The 11,142-nt window shown below is 35.6% G+C and overlaps 6 protein-coding genes and 3 pseudogenes across 9 annotated transcripts, besides 3 other annotated features; 2 read left to right on the forward strand and 7 right to left on the reverse strand.

Annotated features, from left to right (window-relative positions):
• Positions 1-94: 94 nt before the first annotated feature.
• Positions 95-583, forward strand: TVAGG3_0221960 (uncharacterized protein; the record flags this gene model as incomplete). The annotated part of the gene is made up of 1 exon (XM_051226986.1): positions 95-583. A coding segment is annotated over one exon (489 nt), but the record flags the coding sequence as incomplete, so codon positions are not given.
• Positions 584-611: 28 nt separating this feature from the next.
• Positions 612-812, reverse strand: TVAGG3_0221970 (uncharacterized protein; the record flags this gene model as incomplete). Its single annotated transcript, XM_051226987.1, has 1 exon — positions 612-812. One exon carries the CDS (start codon positions 810-812, stop codon positions 612-614), a length of 201 nt encoding a protein of 66 aa, XP_051111973.1.
• Positions 813-1,381: 569 nt separating this feature from the next.
• Positions 1,382-9,059: a mobile genetic element.
• Positions 2,649-3,345, reverse strand: TVAGG3_0221990 (annotated as a pseudogene). The gene has a single exon. A coding segment is annotated over exon 1 (697 nt).
• Positions 3,560-4,041, forward strand: TVAGG3_0222000 (annotated as a pseudogene). The gene has a single exon. A coding segment is annotated over exon 1 (482 nt).
• TVAGG3_0222010 lies at positions 4,511-5,095 on the reverse strand (annotated as a pseudogene). Its single transcript has one exon. A coding segment is annotated over exon 1 (585 nt).
• Positions 5,780-6,190, reverse strand: TVAGG3_0222020 (uncharacterized protein; the record flags this gene model as incomplete). The annotated part of the gene is made up of 1 exon (XM_051226988.1): positions 5,780-6,190. One exon carries the CDS (start codon positions 6,188-6,190, stop codon positions 5,780-5,782), a length of 411 nt encoding a protein of 136 aa, XP_051111974.1.
• Positions 6,600-7,136, reverse strand: TVAGG3_0222030 (protein of unknown function, DUF4106 family; the record flags this gene model as incomplete). The annotated part of the gene is made up of 1 exon (XM_051226989.1): positions 6,600-7,136. The coding sequence occupies one exon, from the start codon at positions 7,134-7,136 to the stop codon at positions 6,600-6,602; it is 537 nt and encodes a 178-aa protein (XP_051111975.1).
• An 86-nt stretch (positions 9,060-9,145) lies between the features above and the next one.
• TVAGG3_0222050 (protein of unknown function, DUF4106 family) lies at positions 9,146-9,481 on the reverse strand (the record flags this gene model as incomplete). The annotated part of the gene is made up of 1 exon (XM_051226990.1): positions 9,146-9,481. The coding sequence occupies one exon, from the start codon at positions 9,479-9,481 to the stop codon at positions 9,146-9,148; it is 336 nt and encodes a 111-aa protein (XP_051111976.1).
• Positions 9,146-9,481: a mobile genetic element.
• Positions 9,482-9,687: 206 nt separating this feature from the next.
• On the reverse strand, positions 9,688-9,963 carry TVAGG3_0222070 (protein of unknown function, DUF4106 family; the record flags this gene model as incomplete). The annotated part of the gene is made up of 1 exon (XM_051226991.1): positions 9,688-9,963. The coding sequence occupies one exon, from the start codon at positions 9,961-9,963 to the stop codon at positions 9,688-9,690; it is 276 nt and encodes a 91-aa protein (XP_051111977.1).
• Positions 9,688-9,963: a mobile genetic element.
• Positions 9,964-11,142: the final 1,179 nt, after the last annotated feature.

Consider the following 11,142-nt stretch of genomic DNA (forward strand, 5'->3'; position numbering starts at 1 on the left):
GATGTCCGACGTCCCACCAACCGAGCCCATATCCCAACCAGAAGAACCGAAAGCTGCAGAACCACAACAGTCTCCTCAGCAACCTCAGTTCCAGCAAGTACCTCCGATTTACTACCAATTTCCACCTCAATGTTACTACCCACCACAAGGCTTCCCGAACTACCCTCCTCCTCAGCCTATGCCTTACTTCCCCAACCCTTGGATGTTTATGCAAAACCCTGCCCCACAATTCCAATCTCAATCCAAGAGAGACCAAGAGTTCGAGGAAGGTCTGAACCGCTTACGCAAAGAGTATGCTACTACCCCAATGGAAGAAGACAGGCTTTCAGTCTCTTCCCTCAAATCGACCGATTCGACTCGTACCACAGATTCGGTTCGTGACCGTGAAGACTACCTCAAGCAGTCTGAGAGACTCTTCATCTTACAGCCATTTACAGTTGGAGCTCTCAAGAACATGCGCAATTACGAAGGTCAGACACCAGCTGGAGACCGCAAAACAGACGTACTCGCAAGAGCAGTCCAACTGGTCAAGACAAAGACTGAGATAGTCGACTTCATTCTTGCAGCTTGCCCATACAAGTAAAAAAATAAACAAGTACGAGTTAAACTTTTTATTCTTTCTTTTCTGAGTTGTTTAGAGCTGGTTTCTCTTGTAGGAACCTTTCGTACTCTTCCATGGTCATGTAATTGCGAATTTGGTACGCAATTCCAGGTTCGTTGTTTTTGAACCTTACGTATGTAACGCTTCCATCCTCCTCAGGGAAGTAAGCTGCTAACATCTGACCAAGTTTTCTCGGTGACTCGGAGCTCATTAAAAATGTCACTTTTTAAACGTTAAGTTTTTAGTCTTATTTTACCCTTTGTTTACCCTTTGTTTACCCTTTGTTTGTCAAGGTAGTATTGGAGTGCAATTTCTCCAAATTCTCTGTGTCGGAGTTCTTCAGCATTTTCCAAGGTGTTCCTGGAGAACTCAAAGAAGTTGTCAAGAACATACTGCCATGCTGCTCTTCTGAGTTCGTCGGTATTTTGGAAGTGTTGCACCTTCGAGTCTTCGGACATGAAAAAATGACACTTTTTCAGCAAAAATATATTTTAGGTGAAGAGGTGAGATTTCACCTCTTTTTTCACCTCTTTTTTCACCTCATGAATTTTCATGATTTCATCGTAAATGTTTTGTCAAACATGAACGTAAATGTTTTGTCGAAACTTCATCGTAATGAGCGTAAATCAGACAAAAATATATTTTAGGTGAAGAGGTGAGATTTCACCTCTTTTTTCACCTCTTTTTTCACCTCTTTTTTCACCTCATGAATTTTCCCGAAATAAAAAATAAAGTTGGTTTTTTTAAAAAAATATTTTTTTATTTTTATTGTAAGAACATGTTAGCAACAACAGCACCAAACTCTTTAGTCATGAACCCAACTTCAATGTTAGTAGAGATGAAAAGCTTCATTCCTTCTTCATATACTTTCGAAACAGAAATCCAGAAGATAAAGCAAGAACTTCTCCAAGGAGATTTAGATTGCACTGCGAAAGATGAAACAAATGAACAGTATCTTTACGACATGCAGGACATTATTGACCATCTACCTAAACTTCCTGAAATCCAACAACAAAAGCTTACTATTCAGAATTCGATGAAATAGAAGTCAAAGCAACTGACTCAGTAGAAATAAAGAAGTTCATACGAAGGTTAACTATGAGTTTCTTGGATTTCATTGCAACCACAAAGTCATGGACAAAATTGGATATGGTATATAAGAACATCTCTGACATATACAAATCTGGGGAGTTTAAGACCTACGACAACTTTGTTTCGTTAGTTGCAAAATGTGTATGGCAGATAAGAGATAAAGATAGAAGAGGTAAGATATGGAATGAACAAATAAGACCCGCAACTTTTGAGTTAAAGAGAGCAATTGACGCCTTAGTCATACTAGCAGGTAAGATTTCAATGTACAATGCTAAAATGAACCCACAATGTTCAAAATGTAAAGCAGCAATGAGGAAATATAACTACTCCGTCAAAGAGATAGAACGTATGCGAAACGACTATGCTGACTTAAAGAAAGAAGTAGAGAAACCAGCAGAAGATAAAATGAACATGTTAGCATTTCTGAACAAAAACTATCCAACTGCTGACGATTTCCTTCTATCTGACGTCAAGAAGAAGTATAAAGAAACTTTCGGTATCGTTAAAACATTCGATGTACTGACAGAAGAAATAGAAGCTACGAAATTGTTTAGGATTTCAAATATACATCATACAATTCATGTAAAACGCTTATAAAATAACAGGTGAAAAAAGAGGTGAAAAAAGAGGTGAAATCTCACCTCTTCACCTAAAATATATTTTTATTGAATTCTGTATAAAATTCTGAGTAAAATAATTTTTAGGGCTTGTGTCAAACCGTTGAGTTTTCACAAAATTTAAAAAATAACGTTTACCATGTGAAACGCTTATAAAATAACTGAGGTGAAAAAACAGGTGAAAAAAGAGGTGAAATCTCACCTCTTCACCTAAAATATATTTTTGCTGAATTCCGTATGAAATTTCATGAATTTCCTCATATGCTTGCTTCCCTCGAAAAACCGAGAGAAGAACAGCGAGTAGTGAAAAAACCCTGGTCGCCAAAACTCTTTATTTTTTACGCTTGACTTTTTACAATTTGAACTTTGTTCGCGTAGATATGAATTCTGAAAGAAGTATGAGGGTCTTGTATGACTTTGTACTTCTCCCATAGTTCATGTCTGTCAAACTTACCTGCCATGGACTCTTTCATAAGTTCCATGAAATCGTCTTCGGACAATCCAGGGAAAAGTATGATATCAGTAAGTATTCTCTTTACATCCTTACTTAAACTCTTGGCTGTCTGCACACAAATGACAACTGAAATGTTAAAGTGTCTGAGCTTCTTAAGAATTCGACACATGTCTTGTTCTCTGTTCTTTAACAAAGGATGAGAAGCAAAGTCATCTAAGATAAGAAGACATCTATGAGGGTAAGTCTTCCAATCGTAAGATTGCAATTTCTTCGAAATGTATTCTATCTCTTTCTGTTTGTTTCTGAAGTGTTTCTTCTCTAATATTCTCTGGCATTTCCTCATTTGGGTCTTTAAACTTCGAATTTATATACTCATTTATAGCATTGTACTTCAAAACTCTTCTTTGGTACTTCTTTATCCAATCTAACAACTCAGAGTCTTTTATACATACTAACTTAGACTTCTTTATAATATCTTTGAACGAATTGACGGTTTGGTCAAATTGACCAGAAGTCGAACAAATAACAACTAACTCATAGAATGGGTTCTTCTCATCTAGTTCTTGTTGTTGTGCAGCCATTTTAAGATAAGTGAAAGTCTTACCCGACCCAGGTGGTGCGATTAGACCTGTTATACCATTCTGAGCAAATAGGAACTTGTCATGTATGGGTTTTATCTGAGCATTTTCTAACTTCCTCTTGTTCTTCTTCAAAACATTCTCAAATTTCTTGTCAATGTCAGCAACTTTTTTCTAACATATTTTTAGAAAAATTAAAATTTTTATCTTTTTGAAAATGTCTAGCGATTTCGCTATCTATATTCGAGACAAACTTTTTGACAGCAAAACATCTGTCGACCATAAAATCTTACATAGTGTAAACAAGAAAGGTGAATTTGTTCTAAAGTTCTGTTTCTGGGAATATGACAAGAACCATAAAACATTAGGCAGAGAAGTCTTAAGTTTGTCAATGACAGACTTGTTGACAGAGATGACGCCGATTGGAAAATGAAGTCCAACAAAAGTTCTTAGAATGCAAAGAAGGCACATGCGCTGTTCTTGAAGATGAAATAGAAAACAGAATAGAAGAGCTATTAAAGGACAAAGAACTTTTACATAAATATGGTTGCGCCAAATTTGACATAACTCCACAGAGAAGAAGAAGAAGAGAGAAAAGAAAGAAAAGAAAGTAGAAGAAAAGAAAGTAGAAGAAAAGAAAGTAGAAGAAGAGAAGAAAGAACCTGAACAGTTCCAGAGAAAAAGAAATTTGACATGTAAAAATAAAATTTTATTTTTAGAACATTTCTGGGTCAATGTCAATGTTCTCTTCCTCTTTAGGAGCAAAACTGCTTAGACTCTAAAATCTTTTTACCCAATTTACCTTGAACTTCAACTATCTTAGACTCATAATATTCATAGTCGTCTGCTTTTCTTTGGTTCATAAGGTATAACAAGTTTGTATGCTTTGCCTTCTTTAAGGTTTGAAAACCTTCTGTCAAAATTTTCTTTGACTGCTAACAACCTTCTATGTCTAAGTCTTCAAATTTCGCACCATTTTTAGTCACAATAGCAAACTTAACTGGTTCGATGTTCCAAACTTTGTCAAATGTAGACTTTTCAAAATGGTAGAAGTAAACATTCAAATAAGCGAATGGGTCTAGTTCTTCTTTAAGTCCTGACATATATTTGTTTACTGAAATATATTTCGTCATCTTTTCTATCGGATAAAAAAAGATTTTTTTTAAATTTACTCAGAAAAATTTTTCTTTGTATATACGCCGTTCTGAACATCTAAAAGATTTTTGACATTTGCCAAGAATGTACGTTTAGAAGCTGCCATATAACCATATTCTTGACAATATTGTTTATACGAGTCGTACAAAGACCTTTCATCTAAACACTCAAAGTTAGTCTCATCTATAAACAGTTCATATACACTCTTGTTTGCTTCTAACAATGTTTGTCTTTCTTCGGTATATGGAATTTGTCTTGGATTGAACTTAGAAATATCTAATGTTCATGAAATATGAGAACAAGTGGTTGTAAAAGTTAGGTGGTCAAAGTTTCTGCTAAGTCGTCAAAATATTCTGTATCTTGCATATGAGAATCTGACGTTCTGACAACTACATATCTTCTGTCAGAACTTTCTAACTTCATCGGAACGGCGTTGTTTGAAACCATGATGAAATTTGCAACATTTTCACAAACTCTTTGGTCTTTATATTTTCTTTCAACAACTCCAACTTTGTCTGTTATAAGACTCTTCAAAGCACTGAGTTTAAAACCTTGTTGTATCTATACTTTGAAGTTCGTTACATACTATAAGTTTCATATTCTCTATTGAAGAGTTAAATTTACCGCAGATGTTTTCTAAGTTTTGTCATATTAGGGTTCGAATAGCCCTCTAACAGTTTGCATAAGATATCTGTAAAGAAAGTGTTCTTACCTGTTCCTTGTTTTCCAATTATAATGAGAGCAGTTTCATTTTTAGCACTTGGATGTTGTAAGATGTTTTGCAAACCAACATAAGATATACTCATAGACTCTTTCGTTTCCATTGCATATAATTTTCTTTGACATGGTCTAACCAAGCTTCTATAATATTTTCTTTCCATTCTACTTGTTCGTATTTATATCCAGTGAAGATAGAATAGAAGTTTGGAGAAGGTGTATAGAACTTTATACCACGAACTGAAAAATCTTCTAACTTTGACAATAAGATATCCCAAGCATCTAACATCTTCATGCCAACTTGTACGACTTTTATTTTCTTAAGTTTCTGTCTACATTCTTGTTCTGAAACTATTGTCGCTCTTGGTTTGTTAAAGACAACATCCCATTCTTTCATGACATAACATTCTGGGGCAGAGTCGACATAAATGACTAAACGTTTCAAATTTTCTCGACTGCTTTGTTATAGTCTCGAAATGGACACATATTTCTGAACGCTTGGAAGTCATAAAAATCTGAAACGTCTATTCTGTACATTTTTATAAAAATAAAAAAAATATTTTTTTTATTCTTGACTTTGTTGTTGCATTTGTTCCATTTGTTCCATTTGTTGCATTTGTTGTTCTTGAGCTATTTGTTGTTGAAGTTGTTCTTGTAGTACAATACTTTCACCAGTTGCATCTTCCAATTCGAAACTTTCTGCCGTCATTGACAAATACATAGGACATAAAAGTTTTACAGGAACAAAGTTTGCGTCAACTAAGGTTAAGTTTATGTTTGCTAAAGTGTTTGAGTTCACTAAAGCTGAAAACTCTGCATTCGAATGAACAATAGGCAAACCAGCAGAGAAAGTGTTGTTTATACGCATGAGTATCTTTTGGTCATAGTAGTTTCTGTCGACATTCGAATAACACTTTGAACCTAAGTTTGAAACAATATATAAAATAGGTGTACTTAAAGTCAATGGAACAGACAAACCTTGTATGACACCTTTTCCTGTTATAGGAAACTGTTGGTAGTAAAAACCAGATATAAGTTTTGTATTATAGCTCATATCGTTTATACTAAACTCAGTCGGACATCCAAACATAATGAAACCTGCTCTAGTTGCAGCACATGTTACATCCGTCCTTAAAGTATTAAATAAGTCAACAAAACCTGTTGGTGGTATATCTGAGTAAGTATCTTCAAAGAAGTATTTTTTACCATTCACAACAACAAAGTCTTCTGGTGTCAAAAGAGCAAAACAGGCTTTAGTCGTCATCGTGTTTAAAGTTAGTTTACAATATCGTCCTTGAGGACTTTGTAAGTTTGTTGTTATAGAATTATATGACTCAGGGTTTTTAGTCGTAATAGTATAAACCACTATGTCTTCTGCCATTTACTTAGCAACTAAATTTTAATGAAATGTTGTGGTCGTCAAATATTTTTATAACGTCTGGGAAACTATATTTTAAGTTCAACGTCTCACCTCCTTTCATAACGTATATCTTGTCAATGACATTATATGAAACACCACAGCAAGCAATGTCGGGTTCTATTTCTTTGATGTTTATATCGTCTGCCTCTGTCAAAAGTTTCAATAGTTCTTTCAAAACTTCATGAGGTGCAATGACATATGAGTTCACTTTTACAGGGTTGTGTTCGACCAAGTTTAACATTATACCTAAAGCTTGACAAATCTTCTCCTGAGTTTTAAGTTTGTCTTTCAGTTGTTTGTAGTCATTTCGAATATCTGCAACAGAACTTAACTCTCTGCTAACTTCAGGATATGTTGGTTGTTCTTTTACAGGAACTATTGTTATACCATCTTCGTCCTCGTATGGTTTCCCCACTTCAACATCTCTTTCTTTGACATTGACAACAACACTTTGACTGTTTGTTTGAGTTGGTGAATTTAACTTCACATCTGCCACCGCCATTAAACCTTTTGAAACACTTACGCTTCTATTTTTCGGAAATGACATTTTACTTAGAATAAAAAGATGGACGTATTCGAGTATCTCTTCGAATTGAAGCAGAACAAAGTTTACACACACAAACAATACAAATACATTGACAGAATAGTTCTTTATACAAACAATGGTAAATGTTATAGAATAGCAGTCTTTGCTGAACCAAAATATTTTCATAAAGCAAAGAAAGTTGGTATAACCGAGATGGTGAAAGTTCTTGACGTTGACAAAAATATAGCAACAAAACTGACCGATATTTCTAAAGGTAAGTTTATAATACAATTTTATGTCAAAACTGGCGTACTGTCAATATTTGACGGAGAGAAGTCAGTTCAAGAACAACTTACTGACCTGCTGCCAAAATCTGCTCGATGGAAGCTGTCGTTATACCAATCTGAGGAGCCCCAGCAGGTTTCATCGAACGAATTTTCAAAAGAGCATCTTCCGTGAAAAGTGCTATTGGTTTTGTAAACTTCTTTGCTTTCAATTCATTTGGACCGTCTCTGTCACCAGTATATTGTATTTGAACTGTACCAACAGTTGAAATACCACCCATAAAGTCTTCTGAGTCAGCAAATGGAATGCCAAGCCAAAAGTTTGAACGGTCTCCATTTGTATATTGAGTTTTGAGCTCCTGTATGGGTCCATACTTTCACATATGGCATAATAGAACTTTGCATTTCAGGGTTAATGGTTGTTGTGAAGTTGTTGTTAAAGTTCATAGCATCTAATGTCAAGTTGTATGACCTCATATCCTCAACTGTAGAATATTCTTCTCTTGGATAGTATTTGCCATCTATGTTTATATGGTATTTAATACCAGGGTTGTAGAAGCAAGAATAGTCATTTATAGTTCGTCTGAACAGTACAAACATAGTATCTGCATGTTTCATTGCAGTTGTTAAGGCAATATCTGTTCTTGCACCTGGGTCAGCACTTTGGTTTCCAACTTCACCTGCAAAGTCTTTGACAGATATTTGGTGTATAGGGAACATAAGTGGAACTGCAATATATTTGGCAGCTAAAGCATTTGAAATATCTGGGTCCAACATATAGACTGCAAGTCTGCTTTCTATTCTCTTGCATTCAAATTTTTCGCATGTGAACTTAACTGGGTCCCAAGCAGTTCCAGCAGCATTGAAATAGTAGTTTACTTCAGTGTTGAAGTTTGAGAAACCAAAGTCTAAGTCAACTTTGTCTTTGCAAAGTCACAGAACTTGGCTCACCAGTTCCAGCTACAGTAATAGTGAATGGGTCTTGTGTTGGTGCAATGACTAAGTTATTTTTTGCTTGGAGTAAGTTCGATAGAAATTTTTCCTGCCCAGTTTGGCAAGTATCTTAAAAACCTGAAGATGAGGAAAGATGACAAAGGAACTCTAAGTTTCAGTTTTACTTTAGTACAGCATTTCCATCTGAACCAGAAAGGTTAACATAAACTCCTGGAACGTTAGGGTCAAGTCTTCTTATTTTCTCAATAGTTGCATACTGGTCTGTTTGTTCTCTAGCTTGTGGTTGTACTGAGTTTCTCAAAGCGAACCATTCATAGTTTGCCCATGTTACTGTTTGAACTAAGTCAGAGTTAGAATATATCTTATATCCCATGAAAACTTCTGGAGCATATTGGTATCCGACATAGAAAATTCCATTGCAACCTTTCTTGTCAGACAACTTGGCAGAAGGTTTTATTTCAATGTCTTGTTCCACGTATAAGAAAGAGTTGTCAATAGAAATAATATGAAACCTGTCGCAAGCAATATCTACTGTTGTTGAAGAACCTTCTCCAAACTCACCTACGTTTCCATAAGAAACAGCAGTTGTATATTCGTAAGTTCCAGGAACTATTTCTGACCTTCTAATGGCATTGTCGCATTCGTTATACCATTCGGAAACATTTCCATTCATAGCATCCAAAACTGTTGGCGTTATATTCTGAGCGGCGTACATTTCATATGAGTAAAAATATAGAATAGTTGGATTTATATGTCATAATAGAACCCACGTGGACCAAGCTTTACTTTCTTCCTGACTGAGTTTTTAACTCTTCTTTTTCCTTCATTGCCCTCTGCTTGAAGTTGTTGCATCTTTGCATTATGTTCATCTAGTATGTTGCAAATTTCCCATGTCCTTTTTGCCTTTTGGCTCTGGTCGCCCATCTCAGGTAACCTATATCCTAGAAAGATTTTGTCATAGTCTGTATTTGAGTCTTCGCGTATTGTTTGCATGACTCTTTCCTGAGTTTCTGGTTCAAGCTCTTCAAACAGTGCCTGTCCATATGGAATTGCTCGTTTCCAAATATATGTTTTTGTAGCCATTCTGGTTTTCTTTCCATGTTACCAACTATATCTTTTGTGAATGGGAAAGCTTTTACCCAATCTTTCAGTCTTGCGTCGTTTATTTCTGTAGTTGGTTTTATTTTGTCAAGGAACATGTTTTTCAATACTAACATTTCATTTGGTACTGTCCATTTGAGTTTTCTTAAATATTCATCCTTCTCGATTCATGTCTGCAAAGTAAGTTTTTATGACATTTTAAACTTTTCGTTTGCAAGGTCATGTACAATAGGTTCTCTTCCTTCGCTCTCCCTAACTTTCTTTCTAAACTCTTCACCAAATATACCATCTCTATGGTTCTGTGTAGTTCTTTGAGATAAATGTTCTAGAACGTCAGGTGTTATATTTCCATCAGCCATGTTCATTTCATACTGGTCCAAAATATCTGCATGTTTCATATCTTTCAATGGCATTAAAGCCGCGCTGAAAATACCAGCTATATCTGGTTCACCATTCACTTCCATTGCGTCTACAACTTCTTGGAATTGTGGTTGTAAGTTTATGAACCACCTATCCGGGTTAGCTTTATGACCCCATCTCATTGTAGTTCCATCGTCTGCAGAAACAAAAGTAGGTTTGTTTCCATCTTGGTTAGGTTCTGAATGAACTTTAAACAATGTTTCATTTCTATATGTTTTCTTGAAATTTAACCTTTTATTTTCACCGAGTTCATCCGAAGATTGAACGTTAAATGCTCGTAAGTAAAAAGGGTTGTTGTATTTGTGTACATTTTTCTTTCAGTACCATTCTATGCTGAATATTTTCATCTGGTGTTGGAGTCTTTTGTATGTCGGCAAACATTTTTCGATATTCTTCTACTATGTCAGCCGAATTTTTTTTAGACTCTTGGAAATATTCCATATTCTCCGCATACTCTTGTTGAGGGTCAAGATTTTTCGGCTGTTCCAAATCTTCATCTAGTTCTGTGAAGTTAGTTTCCAAAGGAGTGACTTGTTCGTTTCCTTCAGGCTCTTCTAGCTGTTGTTGCTGAACTATTTCTTCCATGTTGTATCTGAACTTTCTTCCTGTGGAGTTTCTTGTACCTCATCTGCTGGCATTTCATATATTCCGAGACCGTTTTAACAATTTCCCTATCTACGTCATCCGCATTCATAAGCTTTTGTTCTTTCGTTCCGTCTCTATTTTTTACGCGTTTCATGACGAAAGTTGAATTGTCATTTAGCTCTGACATCAAATATCTCGGAGTAAATTCATCCATGTCATTTGGATGATATGCTATTAAATCATATCCCTTAGCGAGCTTGTATTTTCCAGGTTTGAGATTATATCCGTTTTGGTGCTGAGCCATAAAGCTAAATAGGTTCGGGTCAGTATTTCCATCCTTGAACTTTCCAATAGCTTCTTTATATCTGTCACTAAAGTCAACAGTATCTGGGAAACCACACTCTTCTTAAGCATTTTTAAGAATTCTTGGTTTCCTTGTTCTCTACTTCTTTTATGTCCTTGCTCTGTTTGTGGTTGTTGTGTGCAGGTTTTGAACTGTTGGTTGTGTGCAGTGTTTTGAACTGTTGGTTGTGTGCAGTGTTTGAACTGTTGTTGTTGTTGGTTTTGGTGTGCCCGTTGTCTGTGTCCATGTGACGATGTAAATGTTTTAGGTAGTCCTGGTGCAGGTGCTTCTCTTG

Source organism: Trichomonas vaginalis, chromosome IV (genome assembly GCF_026262505.1).
Source record: "Trichomonas vaginalis G3 chromosome IV, whole genome shotgun sequence".
In the NCBI taxonomy this organism is placed as follows: Eukaryota; Parabasalia; order Trichomonadida; family Trichomonadidae; genus Trichomonas; species Trichomonas vaginalis.